Source organism: Doryrhamphus excisus, chromosome 16 (genome assembly GCF_030265055.1).
Source record: "Doryrhamphus excisus isolate RoL2022-K1 chromosome 16, RoL_Dexc_1.0, whole genome shotgun sequence".
Taxonomy (NCBI): Eukaryota; Metazoa; Chordata; class Actinopteri; order Syngnathiformes; family Syngnathidae; genus Doryrhamphus; species Doryrhamphus excisus.
In genome coordinates this window covers 14,538,167-14,559,844 of record NC_080481.1, presented here as the reverse complement: position 1 = coordinate 14,559,844, position 21,678 = coordinate 14,538,167, and the positions used below count along the sequence as shown (strand labels likewise).

Below are 21,678 nucleotides of genomic sequence, written 5' to 3'. Positions count from 1 at the left end.
ATCACATTCTAATTTATTGACATGCACCGGTTCAGTAGTCCCTCTTTATCACGGTTAATTGGTTTATTATCATTGGTTAATTGGGAAAGACAACATATTTCATTATTATTATTTCATATTGACCAGTCCAGGGTGTACCCCGCCTCTCGCCCAAAGACAGCTGGGATAGGCTCCAGCACCCCCCGCGACCCTCGTGAGGAAAAGCGGTAGAAAATGAATGAATGAATTATTTCATATTATTCATTCATTCATATTCAACCATTTATCCTCATGAGGGTCGCAGGGGTTGCTGGAGCCTATCCCAGCTGTCTTCATGCAAGAGGAAGGGTACACACTGGACTGGTCACCAGCCAATCACAGGGCTGAACATTCGTTCATTCATTTTCTACCGCTTTCCTCACGAGGGTCGCGGTGGGTGCTGGAGCCTATCCCAGATGTCTTCGGGCGAGAGGCGGGGTACACCCTGGACTGGTGGCCAGCCAATCACATATAGACAAACAACCATTCACACTCACATTCATACCTATGGACAATTTGGAGTCGCCAATTAACCTAGCATGTTTTTGGAATGTGGGAGGAAACCGGAGTACCCGGAGAAAACCCACGCATGCACATGGAGAACATGCAAACTCCACACAAAGATGGCCAAAGGTGGAATTGAACCCTCGTGTCCTAGCTGTGAGGCCTACACGCTAACCACTCGATGTGAACACCCATATATTCTTTCATTTTCTACTGCTTATCCACATGAGGGTTGCGGGGGTGCTGGAGCCTATCCCAGCTGTCTTTGGACGAGAGGCAGGGTACACCCTGGACTGGTGACCAGCCAATCACAGGGCACATATAGACAAACAACCATTCACACTCACATTCATACCATTCATACGATTTGGAGTCGCCAATTAACCTAGCATGTTTTTGGAATGTGGGAGGAAACCGGAATACCCGGAGAAAACCCACGCATGCACGGGGAGAACATGCAAACTCCACACAGAGATGGCCAAGGGTGGAATCGAACCCTGGTCGCCTAGCTGTGAGGTCTGGGCGCTAACCACTACTCCGCCGTGCCGCAGGGCTGAACATATTTCATTATTATTATTTCAGATTATGACATCATATGAATGTGAGTGTGAATGGTTGTTTGTCTATATGTGCCCTGTGATTGGCTGGCGACCAGCACTGCAAAAACACACTGTTAAGCAATGACAGCACCCATTCACATGAGTCACACAAGTTTTATTCACATCTTTCTTCGAAGTGGAAAATATTTAATCATGACACCTCACCGAGAACTACTGGGAACTACACACTGACTGTACAAATGTGTGCAAAAACAAATATGTGTGAATATGTGTGAATATGGCAGTGGTCTTATCATGCGTTTTGAAGAAGCACATCACGGCACTTACAAAATGACACACCATTAACTGTATCGACATAATACATTCAAATTTCATGTTTAAAGAAAAGGATGAAAGTTTACTACACAGCCTGCTCTAATGAACATATTAAGTGGACCATTCATCTTCCATCCATTTGAAGACTATTTTCATGAAGCTCAAATGTATTTTTAGTGGCGTTCCACATAACACAGCAGCTAATTCATATTTAAGTTAGATTTACTCGGAAGAAATGTTGCCTTTAAATCTCAAGTCAGTGTGGGTTGTGCAACATGTTGTAATTTCTAGACATATTCTGTTTTTTTTTTTTTTTATTTTGCCTCGACTTTCCACGCAATCCAAGGCACACTGGGTTCAGAGGTTCGTCAGTATTGGTTTAACCCGTCATCCTCTTTAATGTGTTGCTGGTCATGGCTTTTTTTTTTATGTGTTTTGGTCCTTATCAGTGGATGCTCATGTAGCTGCCGCCAAGGTGAAATCTGAAAGAAGACATCGGGATCAATTAAATTAAATAAATCACCTGTTTGAGACCTTATAATTAAATATGGATGAAAATGAGAAACTTTACAAGATGAAAACATACGACTAAAGCAGCATTTCGCTACTAGTGACGATCCTGTTTGCACGATCTTTTCAAACCACAATGAAATTACACTGAAAACATTTTCTAGCACCCAGGATCCAACATCATTTTATATGGCATGGAACTATTTTTTTTATAAATAATACCGTGTGTGAATGCAACACATTCACACAAAAAATGAGCACACGGATGAAGATGGAATGGCAACACAACATAATCCACCTGATTGGTCTCACCCTTAAGTGCTAGAATGGTTGTCTGATGTTTCATCCATTCTAATGGCCTCAGCACCAACCACCTCAACTGACTCACATTTAATAGACTTTGTGTCAGAGTCCGATACTTTGCTTTCTGGAGAACATCTGCACACATAAGCATTAATTATAAGTCGACAATTGGCGGAGGGGAGGAAAGAAAATTAATTGTATGTCAGTGTTTGCTAAAGTTATTCTTAATTGTTATTTCTTCCTTCTTTAAAGCTACAATATCCTACACAAGTATTGGAACAGTGATGTCAGCTCCTTTGTTGTGCTGTAGGCTGAAAACATTTGTTTTATTTCCATGTATTTATATTTGGAAAGATAATAATCAGTTTGTCTCATATTTTTTTTTATCTCTGAATTTTTTTTCATGTTGTTTTCACCTCTAAATACAATCTAGACTAGGTGTGCATTGATTTAACAAAATTGACGGGGGGGGGGGGCAGACTACTATATATATATATATATATATTATTATGTGAAGGTCTGATTACATTGTGACTATATATATATGTGCCCCGCCCCGCTTTTACTCATGTTTTAACTGTGTATTAACCAATGAATGTTGTATTTTGGTGTGTCTTCTATTCTGTTTACTTGCTTTATTCAACTCCATTCTTTTGTAAAGTGTCTTTGAGTATTATTATTATTATTATTATATTTTACATATATAATTCTAACAGTCCACCTGGAATTATTGTATCTACAAAAGTGTCATGCAACCTGCTATATGTGCTTGTGAGCACTTTGTAAACAGCAGACCACATCAAATTGATGAAAAAGCTACCTAAACCATCAACAGATTAGCTCAAGCCATGATGACAGGTTGAATGTTAAGTTTCAATAACATACTTTGAAAAGAACGGGCGGGCCTTATTTAAACACTTGGTGAGCCAGATGTGGCCCCCGGGCCGTAGTTTGTCCACCACTGATCTAGACGAAAAAAATCTATCCTCCTTTATGTGAAACTGAGCATAGACTTTCAATGGTACTTACTGAACAATAAACAATGGAATCAGACCTTCAATAATAATAATCCGATCCAAATGTAAATACCAGGAAATGAAAGCTGAAATGTTCATCTCTTCATGTTAAACCCAAATGCTTTCAGTCTATAGAAAAAATAAAGGGATTTGTCTCACTGTTCCAATACTTCTGGAATTCACATAGGAAGATAAAAATCTATTATTATTATGCAAATGTGCCCCAACTATGACCCCTGTAGGAGAAGAAAATTATAATATAATACAGGAAGAGGAGCTTGAATGGACAAGTTGAAGCAATCTACAGTGTGTCAATATTATTATTGCACTATTATTTTAAGAGCATGTAAACATTCAATCTTAGTTCAGAAGGTGATAATAAAAAGCCCATATTAACCATGTATTCCTATTTCTGACTACTTGTATCATAAATGAAGTGAAAACTAAATGATTACCACTTACCTGTTGTGTGTGGGACTGCGGTTGTATGAAGCAGCAGGACCTGCATGAGAGTATTGAGGTGTGTCGGGTGTGTCGTACTCAGACAGGCCCACTGCCAGCTGGTTGCGCCAGTTTCCTGCACTCTCAACGGAGGACACTGCAAGCGAACCCACAGCGAGCGTAGACTTCAGTGTGATATACATTATTTCCACCGTAATTCCACCTGACGTAATCTCACCTGATGAGAAAGACGTGGTTCTGCTGGAGTGGCTGAAGGCCGCCGGCATGGTCTGGTATCCCAAGCTGAGCTGAGAGCCACAGTCAAAGTCGTATCCTGTCCTCCCTCCTTCCCTGTGGCCTCGGTTCCGATGGTACCAACCTCGAAGATGTTCCGCCACCATGGCCTTTTGCATGTTTTTAGCCAAAAGTTCATTTCTAGGCCCCTCCCTGTTCCGTGGCGGTCTCACCGTTGCGTACGGATTCTGGGAAAGCCCGTCTGTTCGGTCAGAGCCGTAATGCTTAAATCTGTCATGTACGTGGTAGCCGTTCATCTGATAGGAAGGGTTGACGTTGTAGTGTCCTTCCACGTCATTCTCATACACGTAGGCACCGTTAGCGTAAGGCTCCATGTCCGGACACGGGCAGCCGGAAACATAGTAGGCACTGGGTGCATAATGTGCTGAGGTCTCACAGGCGTAACTACAACCAGAATGATGCTGCACCAGGTTGGGCATGCTTCCTGTATTTCCATACACTTCCACGTTGCGGTGAAGACGATGTATGGTGCAATTTCGTGAATCCAACGTACTGTAGTGGGAATTGCCTGCCCCGCAGAAGTCCAGACTGGACTGACTGGTGTAGGAGGAACAATCCTCCAACACTTCTGTGCTGTTACTGCGGTGGGCCGGCGACAAGGTGAAAACAGGCTTCTCCAGGTCTCCGTCCTTTCTCAGCCTTGGTTGAGACTCCAAACTTCCACTACGAGGCCTGAAGCCATGAGGTAAGCCTTCAGACCTGTGAAGGGGACATTTCTTGTTATGTTTAATTGATTACTCATACTTAACATATTGTAAGATTAGTGAGGGTTGTAATGAGAACTTAAATTAGGGTTTAGGTGAAGGATGCTGGGAACCATGACCACACCTGAGCTGGCTGCTGCTGTAGGCATTGCGGGTCATAACTGGCATGCCGTGTGGGTCTCTGGGAGGCCTGGGGAGGGTTTTATAAGGGCTACTGTTGGTGGAGGAGACTTCTCTCGGATTGTGGTAGTATTGGGAAGACTCTTGGCCTTCCAAAGCTAATCTAAAAGGTTGTGGCATTGAGGGAGATGATGAAAAAGAAAAGCAGGCATGATACACGAGCAACAGAAAGTGGAGTCAAGCACAACAAAGCAATAAAAGGCAAAAAGAGTGATCAGCAGGTTTGAATATTCCTTACCTGTTGTGACTTTTGGTATTTTCCCTCGGAGATGCTTGTCTGTCCACATCATAGTCCGCCCCAAAGGATCGTAACGGACTGAACCGGGGGGAGTCTTGCACCGACCTCGACCGTGGCCGCTGACCAGCACTATCCGAGTCATCTAAATACAATCCAATAGGATATGACCCTTGTGTTATTGCAAGCAGAATACTTATGGTGTACAAGGATGTGTGTTGTCATACTCACCATCCTCCAGCGGGAGGCTCGACAAAGAACTACAATCCGATCGCATCAGTTCATCTGGAGAGAGATAAAACTGTTAAAGTAGCAGAATAATGTAAGTGGCAATAGTACCAGCGGTATACCTGCAATAATTATTGAGGCTCGTTGGGTGGGCCTTTTCCCCTTCTTGATTCGGTACTGGTTCATTTCATCCTCAATCTGCTGGAGTTTGTGCATGGCATCCAAACAGTTTCTCCTCCTTTTCTTCTTGACTGTCTTACACAGTTCGGGCTCATTGGCTAGCTTTTTAGCCGCTTCAACAATCTTCTGCTGAAGGGCAAATCTACTCTCCAGATTTCTCAGGAAGGGGTCCTGCAGCAGAATCAGCACAACCGCACAACGCAACAAATTTGAATTTATTTATGCGTGATGGAAGTAACAGGCGGCAATTATCAACTTATCAACTCCTGGTTTCAGTATGCCTTCTGCACATGCTATAATGATGTTCACTCTATTTAAGATAAGATAAGATATGCCTTTATTCGTCCCTCAGTAGGGAAATTTGTATTGCACAGCAACAGTTAAGCGGAACAACATACACAATATAGAAAAATAAACAATATAAACAACCCAAGTATTAACAAAATCAACAGTTTTTCCCAGAGTTATATACAAATACAGTATGCAGATAATATGAAACGAGATGAGATATATGACCAGTCTTTACACTGAGATCTTGCTACTGAGTTAATATGAGGCATTAATGGGAATACTTCACATAGAACTTAGTATATTGCATTTAGAGCCTTAATATTGCACGTGGTGGTCTTACAGCTTCACAGCTATTTTCATAGCACCATAGTGTCACAAAACTAGTTTTACAGTACTGATGATGTGTTGTTGTAATAGTAATCCTGCACTGCCTGTCTTATAAGGATTGATAGAACTGTACAGTGGTGAACCAAACTGAGAAGGGAGTCAAAACATGCTTATTTTTCGAAATGAGACACAAACCTCATTGTAAGGGAAAAGGTCGTCCAACTTGAAAGCGGTGCCAACTCTCCGTCTGACCTGTGGTGGTCTTTCATCTGAAGACAAGGGGTACTCCTTGGGCAGCTTGCCAGTAAGTTCCTGACAACACAAAATGACACGTTAATGAATACTGGAGCAGAAACATCCATCTTGTCAGTTTAATTAGACTGTCGGGGGCCTTATGGTGACTGAACAGCCCCAGTAAGGCCAGAATAGAAAATGTTATACTTGGATACCAGGACCTGCTGCAAACATTCTACAGTATGTGGTATTGTGCCAGCAACAAGGAGCTAAAGTGAATCACTGGTCATGTATCTACCTGGAGATGAGACTTTTAATAACAGCGTTAAAGGGGTGTAATGACGACAACAGGGCGTCACACAATCAACTATTTCAGTGGTCTATAATATGGTGGACCAATAATAATGCTTAATATTGCCAATACGTAATGCCTCCTGACAAAAGAAATCTTGTAATCACTGACAAAGAACAAACACTGGTGGTGCAGCCAAGACATAAAAATAAAGTTGACAGATGAAGAAATCCGACAAGAAACCAAAATAACTCACCGCCTCTCGCAGACAAATTATCTTTAGTTCTTTAGTTTTCTTGGCCAAGATGTCTTGAATCTCCTGTTCTTTTTTTCTCAGCTCTGTGAGTTTCTCTTTCTTCTGCTCCTCACTCATTTCTGAGTCGGCTGAACCTGGAGAGAAAAAAAATAACATTGGACTTTTTGTTTATGCCTACCATATTCATGCTTGAATTCATAAATAATTTCATTTATTCAATGATTTTCTATCGCTTATCCTCACAAGGGTCGCGGGGTGCTGGAGCCTATCCCAGCTGTCTTCGGACGAGAGGTGGGGTACACCCTGGACTGGTCGCCAGCCAATCACAGGGCACATATAGACAAACAACCATTCACACTCACATTCATACCTATGGACAATTTGGAGTCGCTAATTAACCTAGCATGTTTTTGGAATGTGGGAGGAAACCGGAGTCCCCGGAGAAAACACGCACATGCACGAGGAGAACATGCAAACTCCACACAGAGAGTGGAATTGAACTCGGGTCTCCTAGCTGTGAAGCCTGCACACTAACCACTCGAACGGCGTGCGGCCCTCATATTTACTATACACACATGAGCAAAATGGTAAGACTAAGAATTTACATTTTATGATCTTATTGGGGCGGCACAGAGGTCGAGTGAGCTAGGAGACCAGTGTTCAATTCCACCCTCGACCATCTCTGTGTGGAGTTTGCATGTTCTCCCCGTGCATGCGTGGGTTTTCTCCGGGTACTCCGGTTTCCTCCCACATTCCAAAAAAACATGCTAGGTTAATTGGTGACTCCAAATTGTCCATAGGTATGAATGTGAGTGTGAATGGTTGTTTGTCTATATGTGCCATGTGATTGGCTGGCCACCAGTCCAGAGTGTACCCCGCCTCTCGCCCGAAGACAGCTGGGATCTGGAAATGCTGATCAGAGGTACTATCAAATAATACAAATAATCAGAGTTGCTTTAAGAAAAGAAAATTGACTTTCGTCACATGAGGAAATATCACCAACCTGTCGACACCAGGCTCCCATTGCTGGCTGTTATTAAGTTATTTTTCAGAACTGACTCCCCAAGCTTGCTTATCTTTGCCCCAAGATGTTCTGTCAGATCCATAGCAATTTCCTCCAAACCTTTTGATGCTCCTACTTTAGTCTAAATGAATGAATGAAGAAAAACATTATCTTTTGAAAATCCAAGTTTGTGATTTGTGGTAGAACGGACACTTACTTTGCTTTGCTTTCTGTCCAAGTAGAACTGGTGCTGGCTAATAGCCATGACCCAAATAGTTTTTATCAAAGAGTGGCTTGCATACCAAGTGTGGATGAGGAGGCCCGTCTGTCCGAAGGTCCGCTTGGTTACCGCTCTTCTGTAGTTGTGGGACATCAATGTTGATTTTAATTTTAAATTTGATGAATATAATAATTTATTCTGATAACAATATAAACTCACCTGTGTGGATCGTTGACCTCCACTGCAAATTTTTTCTCTCTGAAGTACAAATTCTCCAGTTGTTTCCACTGGTACAGCTGAAGGTCACAACATCAAAACAAACTTATATTGTGATCGGGACATTCATTAACTCTAATGCAGGTGTCAGTCTGTACACGGAATGTCATAGCAGTAATAATATAATGTAATCTGTATAATACAGGTGTTCCATCTCCCACACGATCACACTCTTCACTACACTTTCCATGGCTCATCATCCAGGTGCTGCATGATACCAGCCCACTCAACTTGGTGACTAACTGCACTGTCTGGACGAGCAGTTTATGGGACACAAACCTCAACCCATGTGGAGGAATATTTAATGGTGTAATTATTGGGTAATAGATAGTGTGGCGAGATGACTCCACAACAAAAATGTTCCATAAGTATACATATAAACATATAAAAGTTCAGCAAAAGTCGATTTAAGAGTATTCTTACCACAAAGGAGCTTCAAAAGTCCTGTTTTTTTTTTTAAGTTATCAAATCCTCTCAGGTTTTGCTGTGAACACAAACCCCTACTTTGTTCTGTGTCATGTCAGCTCCTGACTTGCCTTCGCAGGTATTCTCAGAGCGTGCACGTTAACGCCCAAAGCCGGCCCCCTTTTTCTTCTGACATCATCAGCTCCCCTCCCCAACAGACTTCTTACACAATGCGGCTGTCAAAGTGATACTGAGTCACTGCGTGCAGGCCAACAGGATGAATTGTTTTTATGTGACACATTGTCATAATTCCGCCTGTTATTGCACCCCGCCGCACATGCTGGTGTCACATTCTGCACATCGTAGTCGTCACGCCAACAGCAGGCTCATATGCGCAGATTCTGCTTGCATCAATGACTTTCAGCATTACAAGTTGATTTAGTTTGATGACTCAACACGCTGACCGAGTCCTGTGCTATCATGTCTGCTGTTTGTTATATTGCAGACAAGCCAAGTTAGAGCATGAACTGTCAGAAAATATTTACCTTCCTGGGTTTCAGCTTATCTTGTAGATCATACTGTCCGATACCTTTATAGCTGATGCCAAGCCACCATGGCATCCCTTGTTTGTCCTGTGAGAACAGAAGATCATCATGATTGATTCAATTCCCGTGCAGTGCAAATATTAAAGGCCTACCTTTACTTCAAAATAGTGAACACCGTATGTGGGCAAGGATTCTACAAGCATCAGATACCTGCAGTGAAAAAGATATATTGAAGCTACAGGAGGCTTTTTAACATCCACATGTGGTTTAAGTTAAGGATGAGAAACAATCCCGAAGCGTTAGACATTTGATATTGTGGAACGGTATGATTCACTGGACTGCACATATTGATTTCTACCAGCTGATGGGAAAAAGGGATGCCAGTGAGACAAAGTGAGAGGGAGGCTTCCACGGAGGCGAGAGATTAATGACCTAAAACCTCTGCAACATTAATTAATGTCAAAATGGTTTAAACAAATCAATATTGTAATTTAAATCAAACACTTACTGCACAATGGCCTGTCCTCTGGAGACTCCTTTTAGCTGTTTATAATATTCAATGACTCGATCCTCACTGCAGCGGGATGAAGAAAAATGTTCATGGTTTTAAAGGCTGAATACTTTTACAAGTGCGTTGTTAATTGCAATCCAGCTTTGTCAATCAATGAAACATACCAGTATGCAAGAGATGGGTGCTCTTTGAGGACTTTAGTGGGAAGAGTTGGTAGTTTCTTTAAGTCAGCTCGAGTGGTTTCATCACTATGGGGGAAAAAATGCATGCGATTATAAGGCGTTCAAGTGCATTGCGTATACCTCGGTGTCTGGGTGTAACAGAGACATATTGTATAACGGAAACAAAGTTCAAGCATAGAGCTCTCACCATGCACTCTTTATTTCTCTTTAAAGGTCCTCTCCCTTGCCTCATCACCGTTTTCACCAACAAGTCTTCAATAAAATTAAAATTCATGGTAAAGGTTAATTTATCCTTTATGTGTATTTCACTTGCACGTTTTCTGCACGTAAAACGATAATTATTTTCTATGAAATTTGGTTTGTGTTCATATTTGTGCGCATCTGACTTTATCTCCAAGGCCTCTAACATGTAATGTCCCTCTGATGTACTCGTTCCCGATCCTATCCATCCTGGTCACTCCCAATGAGAACCTCAGCATCCTCGTCTCTGCTACATCCAGTTCTGCTTCCTGTCTTTTCCTCAGTGTCACTGTCTCTAGACCAAACAACATGGCTGGTCTCACCACAGTTTTTTATACCTTTCCTTTCATTTTAGCTGAAACTCTTCTAACACATCATGCCTGACAGTTATAGCACACATGTTCATTGTTATTGTGTGGCCTATTATGAAATGATTGAGAATTTTTATGTATCATCGTAATTAAATGTTTCCACATACCCCCTGCGTACTTGAGCATACGCGAGGCCCTATAATGACATAACTACAGCCACAATAATTAACCTATTGTCGATGAATGCCTCCCTGAGAGATTTTCATTCACCTTTTTGTACACTGTACACTTTAACATAATGTCAACCTCCATTAATGTACCCGACGAAAAAGACGCATGCTGTGTATGTAATGTCTCCCTTCAGTCCTATCAGCACCATGAGATTCATTAGCACACTGGTGCAAGCTTCTCAGTGAACTATGGTAAGCCTCAAATTACATTGCTATTGATTCTTGTTGTTCTCACTCACCAGAAACAAGTGACATATTGAACGAGAAATATAAACCTGTTCTGCTTCCAGTAAATACTACCTGGCTTAATTATCAGTTTGATAATAACAAGCTCTTACCTCGTGTAGTCTCCTTTAGACTCCTGGTAATAAAAAAAAAAAAAAATAAACATTAGACACATTCCTTAAGCACTGTTTGAGGCATAAAAAAAGTAAATGCACTTACCTGCAAGGCATTTGCAGCTAATTTGAAGACGTTCTCACTCTCGACTTCTATTATTCCCTAGGAGACATCAATTTTTAAACAAATATTTTAACATTAACATTGTAGTAGCAGCGTTACACATCTTAATATCTTAGTATCGGCCTATTCTCAAAATAAACCTGTGATATTCTGCTTTCTTACACACATTCCTCCTAACCGAGTGAAAAGTACCCTGTGGGTAAGAAAAGGTGCTGCCAGAGTTCATAGGCAATGAATCATCTCGAGGCCTCAAGCCAAGTCTTTTTTTTTTTTTCTTAAACACCAGAAAAAAACACTTACATTGTAGACGGCTAATTTTGCATTCAGGAAGAATAACTCCACTGTTATGATGTCTTTAAGCTGTGTGATGTTTTCAACGTAAAATCTATGAAAAAGAATAAAATATAATAATTCACAATGACACCGTTAGAGAAAAATTGTTTTTGCTGCGCCCTGCTGGAGAGAGACGTTTTGTTGTTACCTGACAAGGAAGTTGAGGGCAACAGAGCCATGCCTCTTTGAAAAGTCATGATCAAGAACTCTGCGGTCCATCTGCAGCCATTTACACTGACCACTGCAAAAGCAAGCATGCCGAAACAGGAAGTGAGCACATCACCAGGCCGCTGCAAATAGTTTGGTTTACAGTTTACATACTTGTCATCAAAAAATGCAAGTCCGAAGAATTCCTTCTCTTTGAGGTTGAAATGAGATGAGACCAAGTCGAGGAGTTCGTAAGACAGCAGCTTCGGCTGTGGAAGGGAATTTTTATATTTTTATATTCAGTGTCAACATTTGTAATCATCTGTTATTCAAGCAGTAACAGTCAGTTAGCCTCATTCCCTTCAAATGAATAGCCAACAGGAAGACATTTACATCTTGTATCATTTTCCAACACAGACGGTATGCATAGCAAATGACCAAAAAAAAACTATAAAAACTGCAAAAAAGTAGTTTCAATTTAAATTCGGCCCAAATAGTATCCACGTACATAAGCTAGCTTACAATGCTATCACCTTTGTGCCTTTATTCATATAACTGCTAGCTAAATCCCCCGCTAGTGGCAGAAAGATGCTTAATAGACGAGAAGATGCTCACTCTCTTCTGTGTTCGTTTCATATAGAACCAATGTACACAGACACATGCAGAGTGAACCCTCTTGTCATCCAGCCGTGTTAGCACATAGAGGCTAACAGACGCAGTTAGCATACACTTACATGACAATTTATTGACAATTTATTAAGTTTCAAGGTTATCAAAATAGTTATTATCATTCAGTAATCAGTTGAAAACGATATGGCAATTAAGATATTTACACATAATTCCTCAATACATCTTTATTTTATCGTGGGGCTGCGCCTCAATCCGTTCATTCATTCAAATTGAATTCATGTATTCATGATAGCTAACAGGAGTCGCTAATTTTTGCCAGATTGCTGTCATAAGCTGACAGAGTCATATAGATTTTTGTGTTGTAGCTATTGAGATGGAATACCTTTTCAAAATGTGTTCTTTTAGATACTTTCACAGATCCTCAATCACCCTAACTTACTAGCAAAAGTCTCATATCCCATACAAAATTATCTCCTATCACCTATTAATGACTCTAAGAACTCGCTGGTATATAATGAGCCTCATCAATCTCTTGCACCGTATCCCTGGAAACAGCACTCTGAAGCATCCAAAGTCTATTTCTTTGGTAAAAGGTAAAGACTACTGTCATGTTTGCTCTTCAGTACTGATTTAGTGTGATTAATTGTGCACACATTTTGCAAGAATAGTATTTTTCACACTAAATTCTCTCCTCCCTGCTTCCACAGCGATGCTCCACAGTTATTCTACAAATATTAGCCCTCTCCACGTCATTCATACCTGAACCAGCAGCTCCAGCTTCCTGTCATCCAGCAGCTGCACTTGACACAGCTTGCCCTCGGTCATCTACAGGGACAAGGAAGAGGAAATTATAGCAAACAGGACATGCTCTTCAGCCTCACACTGCATTTTTAATAAAAGCTATAAGACTGCAATATGGATGAAATTACAAAATATAAAAATAAAGTGTGTACCCATGGTGAGCTTCTCCCGGAGTGATGAATATACAATAATCCTTCTTTAAGAAATACTGACGCCATTAATGACAATGAAACTATTGTCCCAAAGATTTGTTGCCATAATAAGCCTAAGAAGGATTTTACGTTCCTCTAATTACTCACATCCGTGCATTTCACGCCATGTTTGGTTTGGCCTTTGAATGTACAGTACTAAAACAACAAAAATAAAACAGGACTAAAAAACTAACAACACAGACCAGCTTGTAAAATGTTGTTAACATGACACATTCACCAGGACAACATAACAACCCGACATCCTCGTTCTCCGACGGAATGACCTCTGATCACTTATTGTGGTGTTCGATCACAGCTCTTTTACCTGGTAAAGCTCTCCAGGATGCATGCACTGAGGACTAGACCTCATCCTTTCATTGCCGTCTTCTTGTGGATCGCTGAGAAAGACCCACACGCTCCATGCAACAAGGCTTCTGGCAGCAATGGCTTAGAGATTACATCATATGAAACCAGCAGCTGACTTAATGAGGCCAAGACGGGTCAGACTCCAGACCACGTTGGCTCAATCTGGGGTTCACGGTGGGCGAAGTAAAAAAAAGGGTCTTGCAATATCAGGTGGTGAGATAGTCTTTGTGTGCTGGTTTTTACTCTGCATTTACAGTTTAATTAAAAAGAATGAAAGACTTCAAGCAGGGGTGTCCAAAAAGAGGCCTGGGGCCATTTACAGCCCTCTGCATATTCTTAAAAAAGAGGAGTAATTTTGTGAAAGTATAGTTAAAATAGTAGCAGAAATAAAGTAATGTTAATAGAAAAAAAGGTGTAATTTTATGAGAATAAAGTTATTAGAAAACGCAATTTATGAAGCATAAGGCTGAATTTCATTCATTCATTTTCTATACCGCTGATCCTGCTGGAGCCTATCCCAGCTGTCTTGGGGCGAGAGGCGGGCTACACCCTGGACTGGTCGCCAGCCAATCACAGGGCACATGTAGACAAACAACCATTCACACTCACATTCATACCTATGGACAATTTGGAGTCGCCTATTAACCTAGCATGTTTTTGGAATGTGGGAGGAAACCGGAGTATCCGAAGAAAAGCCATGCACGGGAAGAACATGCAAACTCCACACAGAGATGCCCGAGAGTCTCCTAGCTGTGTGGCCTCCGCACCTACCACTCATCCACCATGCAATGTTGAATTTAGTAAAATTTTTTGTATTTTGAGAAACCAAGAAAAATAAAGCTGCAATTTTTGGAAAATTTGGCCAAAAATTTGAGACCAAAATTGCTATATTTTCTAAATAAAAAAATAGAATAGCATAAATGCAAAAACGAGCAAAAAGGCATAATATGAGGAGAAAAACGTTACAACACAAACACTTTCAATGGTAATGTACAACTTGTTAGCATATCTGCATGTGGTACACACCTGGCTTAGCGACACTTATCATTTATACTTAATACATTCTAGATGCATCTCTGTGTGGAGTTTGCATGTTCTCCCTGTGCATGCGTGGGTTTTCTCCGGGTACTCCGGTTTCCTCCCACATTCCAAAAACATGCTAGGTTAATTGGCGACTCCAAATTGTCCATAGGTATGAATGTGAGTGTGAATGGTTGTTTGTCTATATGTGCCCTGTGATTAGCTGGCGACCAGTCCAGGGTGTACCCCGCCTTACGCCCAAGGACAGCTGGGATAGGCTCCAGCACCCCCGCGACCCTCGTGAGGAAAAAGCGGTAGAAAATGAATGAATGAATGAACATGCTAGATGTTTTCATGTGCTTAAAGGATGCAGTCTTTGCAGAACGATGCATCTCTATAATTGCAGCAGCCATATATCCTCCCTCGCAGTCTAAATTAAAAGTGGTTGCTCAACAAATGCAATTAATTTGAAGTGTAGCTGCACTATTACCACATTGATTTGAGCTTGATTTATAAAGTTATGACAGTATCATTATGAAGACAAATGCGTCTCCATGAAGTACTCCTACATGGCCACTAGATGGTGCAGATAATTGAATGAACAAAAAATGTCAATTACAATTTAAACTGCATAAACATTGGCGTAAATTGTCTTTCCAGTTGAATAGGATAACCGGTCGCTCACGGCTGGCTGGTACATAGTGTAATTCTTGCGGTACATTCAAAATGTTAGAGGCGCACCCTTAAATTACAGGCAGCAGATTATCTGTGACAATCTGTGACCAAGTGGAGAATATGGCCCCTTGAAACTTGCGTGCAACACCGAGGAAGGTTTCTGAGCAGTTGAGAATCAAAGCATGACTCACGCTTTTGCAAGCTATGTGAAAAGAGGAGGAAGATGACAGGGGATCTGCACAGTTGCATAAATGCTATTCATATCCGATGGCACAACCCAGACTCACCCTGCAGTTTTGTAATGGCAACACAATGATTAGAGAGGTGCAGCTTGAGACTTAGTACCGGTCAATACGCAATCATAACAAATGCATGTGAGCAATTGCCAATCAAGGGCATCTTCGCCAATAACAAGCCGATAAATCCAACAGATCAACAGACGGCATCATAATCCCAAAGGGTGAATTTTCAAAGTTAAATAAAAAGCAAACTGGAATTGTTTTATGTCATTATACAGGCGTTAGCAATGTCATGTCCAGACAGCTGCCAGTCTTATCTCAAGTTCCAGTTTTTATACATTATTGATGAAGGCTTGTGTTACACAAAAGAGTGTTTGTTTTCTTCAAGAGACACATTCCAATTGGAGAACTATATAAGCTTTTAAAGTCAAACATTCATTCTTCTTGGCCAGCCTTGGTCATCAGCAGAGCTGGAGGGAGGGCAGGCCTACAGCGTATCTGGGCATGCCCTTGTAATGAAGTCCGAATTGCACTGACGCTCATGGCCTTTAAATGCGCAGGGCCCACTGGACTGCACATTAGAGGCCACAATGCGCGTCACCACATACGCCACCTTGTGGGACACGTCATCTGTTCCTGACAGTAACATTAAAAACAGCAGCAGGCTAACCCAGGCATCGTGCTTGTGATCATGCTTGTGGGACGCGTCATCTGTTCCTGACAGTAACATTAAAAACAGCAGCAGGCTAACCCAGGCATCATGCTTGTGATCATGCTTGTGGGACACGTCATCTGTTCCTGACAGTAACATTAAAAACAGCAGCAGGCTAACCCAGGCATCGTGCTTGTGATCATGCTTGTGGGACGTGTCATCTGTTCCTGACAGTAACATTAAAAACAGCAGCAGGCTAACCCAGGCATCATGCTTGTGATCATGCTTGTGGGACACGTCATCTGTTCCTGACAGTAACATTAAAAACAGCAGCAGGCTAACCCAGGCATCGTGCTTGTGATCATGCTTGTGGGACACGTCATCTGTTCCTGACAGTAACTTTAAAAACAGCAGCAGGCTAACCCAGGTATCATGCTTGTGGGACGCGTCATCTGTTCCTGACAGTAACATTAAAAACAGCAGCAGGCTAACCCAGGTATCGTGCTTGTGATCATGCTTGTGGGACGCGTCATCTGTTCCTGACAGTAACATTAAAAACAGCAGCAGGCTAACCCAGGCATCATGCTTGTGATCATGCTTGTGGGACACGTCATCTGTTCCTGACAGTAACATTAAAAACAGCAGCAGGCTAACACAGGCATCATGCTTGTGATCATGCTTGTGGGACACGTCATCTGTTCCTGACAGTAACATTAAAAACAGCAGCAGGCTAACCCAGGCATCATGCTTGTGATCCACCTGCATTCCTGCTCTGTCATTGCCAAATAGGAGAACCTTTGATGGTATATCCTCGGTATCTCCTTCTCATGCTCCTTGCATGTACTCCATTTTTTTTTCAGATCACGTGAAGAATAAAGATTAAAACTAAGAAATATGCAGAATCACAGGTTAATCCTTAAGACACCAATTAACTTACATTTATTCAACGACCGTCTCTTTGTGTTATTTTTCTCCCTTATTTCGACTTTGAATGAGATTCATGAGATGAAAGAAGTCAAATATATTTCCTTCGTATTTGGATGCCGTGGCTGTTTGTGGTTTGCAGAAAAATGTGAAGTCATAAGTCGGCATCATACTTTCAGCTGCCATCAGGTGGAGTTCCCATTATGCGTCTTATACGTCTTTGATCTGACATCAAATTTGATGGGACAATGAATGCAAAAATGTACATGCTGGGGCTGCAGCCTAACGTGGTGATAAGGCTCAGGCACACTTGGAACTGACCTTTGACATCTGACACTGATACACTCCTCTGCACAGTTAATAATGAATGAATTTGATGATGTTTGTGTGTGTGTGTGTGTGTGTGTGTGTGAAAAAAAAAAGTGACATCATTATCTTCTTAGCTGACGGATTGCACTGAAAGCAAACCTTCTTATTAATGTGCATTAAATGAATAGCAGCCAGAGATCTGAGATTTGTGGCCGGCTTGTAGGATTATCTCCCTGATACAGTCTCACCACAGAGCTAATGTTGAAAGCGGTCAATAGCTAAATATCAAACATCATTTCGTGCAAGTGAAGCATGAGATAATATCATTAAGAAATAGCAGTGTGGGGAAATAGTGAACCTCAGTGCCTATTTGATGCTAACAGGAGCTGACGTCACTGCAGTGTGATTCACATGAATGATGTCACCACACGTGTTTGTTCTTACTTTTGCCATGAAAAGGACATCCTCTGAAGAAGGACATTCTGATATTTTTTCATTGTGTATGTGCTATGAATGCAATATTTTACCGGCACTGACTGCTAGTCATGCAAAAACACATTTTCATAGACATTTTGTCCAAATGATTTAAGCTGAAGTACACTACACTGATGTAATATTAACCCTCTAAGTACAATTGAGTCTAATCGCTTTTATTTCACTTACAGAGAGACTAAATATTTGAGCGAAAAGCGCCCAGAGGCTTCTCTCTCTATGCTGTACTAATTACTAGAACATCAGCGGAGCAATATGTTATAATTCCAGCATTTGTGTAGACTATTGATTTTATTCTGATTTTATATGCAGTATTATCTAAATTGATTTTAAATATGCTGACCCCCATGGTGATAGCTGCTATAATTATATGTTTATACAGTTTGTTGTTACATAAAATCTTTTGCACTAACTTCAAATGGTATAGTAAACCACAATGATGTTGACATATTATATTCTGTCTTTAATAAATGCCATAGGGGATAAAAATGTTGTTTTTTAACTGTATTTAGTGATCATGTGATCAATCCATGAAAGCACAAATTAGCACAAAACAAAAAAGACTTAATGTTGCATTACCGGTAGTACCTGGTAGTACCAAAAAAGAGTTCCGTTTACAAACTACTGCATACTGCAATGCCTTTCTGCAGAGCCTGGGGTCAATGCAAATGTGACTCAACTGCATGCAGCCCTGAAGCCCAGTCGAAATCAAAACAATGATGATCTGACCTGTATGTGAACATCATGTTCATCCTTCTGTATGGCTTGTAAGAAGAGCTTCATATTTTTTTTCATATTTCTTACTAAATGGGATGGTTTCCAGCATCTCTAAGCAACAGATATAACAGCGGGAAGAGCATCATCACCTTGTTGAGCTCATACACGGCAATTGAAGCAGATAAAAGTGTTGAAGCTAACGAGGAATTGTGTGCTTTTTGTTAGAAATGTGCCTATATTTAAGTTCACCGCGATAAATGGCACGCAACATCCTCTACAACAAATACGAAGAGAGAGAAAGTTGCATCGAAGAGACACAAACCCATTGAAAAACTGTTTATGATACCTTTAAATACACTCAGAAATTAGGCTTTTCCTATGAGAAAACATCAGTAGGTCACTTGCCTGCATTTAAAATATGAATTAGAATTGTAAATCAACATGAGTAACTGTCACTTTTATATTACATCATATAGACAGTGTAATTTCTGGAGTGAATTAGGCATATATAAGATAAAGTCTGGGATAATTAAATGAAACCTTTCAAAATGTTGATTCATCACACTGAACTGAACAGTTCTTATTGTAACATCCAATAGTGAATCATACATGCTTTATCAGCATCACAGCGTGGAGAATGGCCCACGTCAGGGCCACTGAGAGAACAATGAATGTGCCACTTTAGGGTGGTTTCCACCTGTGATTCTATTTCCCAACACATTACAATATGTGAAATAAATCCACTCTTTCCTCTTGTTTCACACATAAACACGCGTGTCTGAGGTGGAGCAAACCCACGCTGTTGTAGGTTAACCCATGTCCCTAGCTGGGGGGGGGTCTACTTTTTGTCTCCTCGAAGCCCACACAGACACGGCGTGAATCAGCTCCATCCCATAATGCATCCGCTTACCTTTACGCTTGTGTCCTTAAGTGTTGGATAAGGTAGAGCTTCCACAGCATGCCGGTCGCCGCCGATCAGCCCTCACGCCGGTTGCTCTCGCCGGGGAAGGGAGTCGCCCTGCAGTCGCTGTCCATGCTCATCAACCTGGTCCTGTTGCTGCTGCTGCTGCTGCTGTACGGCGCCTTGTATCGAGCCACTCTCACCACGCCTTCAACCGCCGGCTATTATGTGAACAAGCATAGCATCCAACTCCCTCCCTCTAACGACTCCACCGCCCTCCCTCTCTCCCTCCCCCTACTCCTCATCCAGCAGCTGCCGGCCGGCCTGCTTCCCCGATGAATGCCCCTCAAGTGAGACAGCCTGGAGGATGCATGTGGTCTGGTCTAAGTCCCTTACGGTCATTTCTGCTCCTAATACACCCTATGGACATGACATTAGGTACACCTGCACAATCCAGTGAGATCCAGTCCTGTTTCTAGAACTGCACATGCTAGAGCAAAAAATAGAACAGCCACAATAATAAACATGGTGCTGTACTATATACTTATATAAGGGTGTCACTCAAACATGGACATTATACCTACAATATATATCCGTTACTATATTAGACCCCATTAGATTTTGCAGGAGTGCCTAATATTGTTAACATTTCAAATGTATTCAAATGTATTGGGCGTTTCTGTTGTTAATATTCCATTCATGTTAATTGTCACCATGGCAAACATACAATAAGTCAGAATGCTGTGTTAAAGACACAAAGTATAGTCGGTCTTATTTGAAAATAACCAACAAGTAGTACATTTACTGTTCATTCATTCATTTTCTACCGCTTTTTCCTATCGCTGTCTTCGGGCAAGAGGCGGGGTACACCCTGGACTGGTCGCCAGCCAATCACATATAGGGCACATATAGACAAACAACCATTCACACTCACATTCATACCTATGGACAATTTGGAGTCGCCAATTAACCTAGCAGGTTTTTGGAATGTGGGAGGAAACCGGAGTACCCGGAAAAAAAACCCACGCATGCACGGGGAGAACATGCAAACTGGAATTGAACCCTGGTCTCCTAGCTGTGAGGTCTGTGCACTAACCACTAGACCCCCGTGCCGCCCATAAAACAAAATAATATCATAAAAATAAATAACTATAATTGTCTTTCTATATTTTTGAATGTGATGCTATGAGGGACAATTGTATGCATGCATAACAAATAAGTGAATCATAAATGAAAAAAAACAACAACTTTAACAATATTAAGCCCGTAATCTAGCATGTTTTTGGAATGTGGGAGGAAACCGGAGTACCTGGAGAAAACCCACGCATGCACGGGGAGAACATGCAAACTCCACACAGAGATGGCCGAGAATGGAATTGAACCCTGGTCTCCTAGCTGTGAGGTCTGCGCGCTAACCACTAGACCGCCGTGCCCCCACATTTACTGTTATATAGCAAAAATATTGAATAGGTAACTACCTAACAGACCAAATAATTTGGTCCTTGCAAGCTGTAATCATGCCGATTCGGATTGTTGGTTTGTGTTTCATGGTAAGGTTCTAAGGCTGCTGAAATATTCATTACTATCTCTTACAGTTCGTTACTCCACTGGTGATTTTCAACGTAAAAACAAAGTCTGAAAAACACACTAATTGGAGTGAATGTGAATGTACCAGACAACTTCCATATCATATGACACAGTGCTACAATATTAGTGTGTACGCCGATTGGGGCATGCCCACCACCTACCCACCCCCCCTCTTTGTTTTTGGAATTGTGACATCAGACATGAATAATTATCTCAATAAGATCCCCCAGCACCATCTGTCCAGTCAGTCTCCTTTTTAAACACGCTCATAAACAAAAGACCCACATTGCCCTCGTTACCCTCATTAGGAATTTAAGCTGTACTCTGACGCCACTCTTGTTAATATATTCAAATACATTGAAGAGACTACTTGGTAAGTCAGTTTTACTTGGCATTCCCA

General features: G+C 41.4%; 1 protein-coding gene across 3 annotated transcripts; it reads right to left on the bottom strand.

Annotated features, from left to right (window-relative positions):
- Window positions 1-1,206: 1,206 nt before the first annotated feature.
- frmd4bb (FERM domain containing 4Bb) lies at window positions 1,207-19,935 on the bottom strand. 3 transcript variants are annotated; one of them, XM_058052337.1, is made up of 24 exons: window positions 19,701-19,935; window positions 13,164-13,229; window positions 11,949-12,043; window positions 11,776-11,868; window positions 11,595-11,679; window positions 11,277-11,333; window positions 11,171-11,193; window positions 10,034-10,117; window positions 9,867-9,932; window positions 9,511-9,568; window positions 9,359-9,445; window positions 8,352-8,428; window positions 8,130-8,268; window positions 7,913-8,054; window positions 6,910-7,043; window positions 6,323-6,439; window positions 5,452-5,680; window positions 5,333-5,386; window positions 5,105-5,246; window positions 4,811-4,969; window positions 3,906-4,681; window positions 3,689-3,824; window positions 2,220-2,345; window positions 1,207-1,879 (listed from the first exon to the last, which is right to left on the bottom strand). In XM_058052337.1, the coding sequence occupies exons 2-23, from the start codon at window positions 13,227-13,229 to the stop codon at window positions 2,222-2,224; spliced, it is 2,943 nt and encodes a 980-aa protein (XP_057908320.1). In that variant the 5' UTR covers window positions 19,701-19,935; the 3' UTR covers window positions 1,207-1,879; window positions 2,220-2,221. The 3 variants fall into 3 exon arrangements, with proteins under 3 accessions (XP_057908320.1, XP_057908319.1, XP_057908321.1); XM_058052336.1 differs by lacking the exons at window positions 13,164-13,229; window positions 19,701-19,935 and adding an exon at window positions 12,168-12,348; XM_058052338.1 differs by lacking the exons at window positions 2,220-2,345; window positions 13,164-13,229; window positions 19,701-19,935 and adding an exon at window positions 12,168-12,345 and having other exon boundaries at window positions 1,208-1,879.
- Window positions 19,936-21,678: the final 1,743 nt, after the last annotated feature.

Coding starts and splice junctions, on each gene's coding strand:
- frmd4bb (XM_058052336.1), bottom strand. CDS start 12,284: ATGTACGTGGATACTATTTGGGCCGAATTTAAATTGAAACTACTTTTT. Junction 11,869..11,948: donor CTTGCATTTTTTGATGACAA/GTATGTAAACTG, acceptor TTGCTTTTGCAG/TGGTCAGTGTAAATGGCTGC. Junction 9,569..9,866: donor AGAGGACAGGCCATTGTGCA/GTAAGTGTTTGA, acceptor TTTTCACTGCAG/GTATCTGATGCTTGTAGAAT.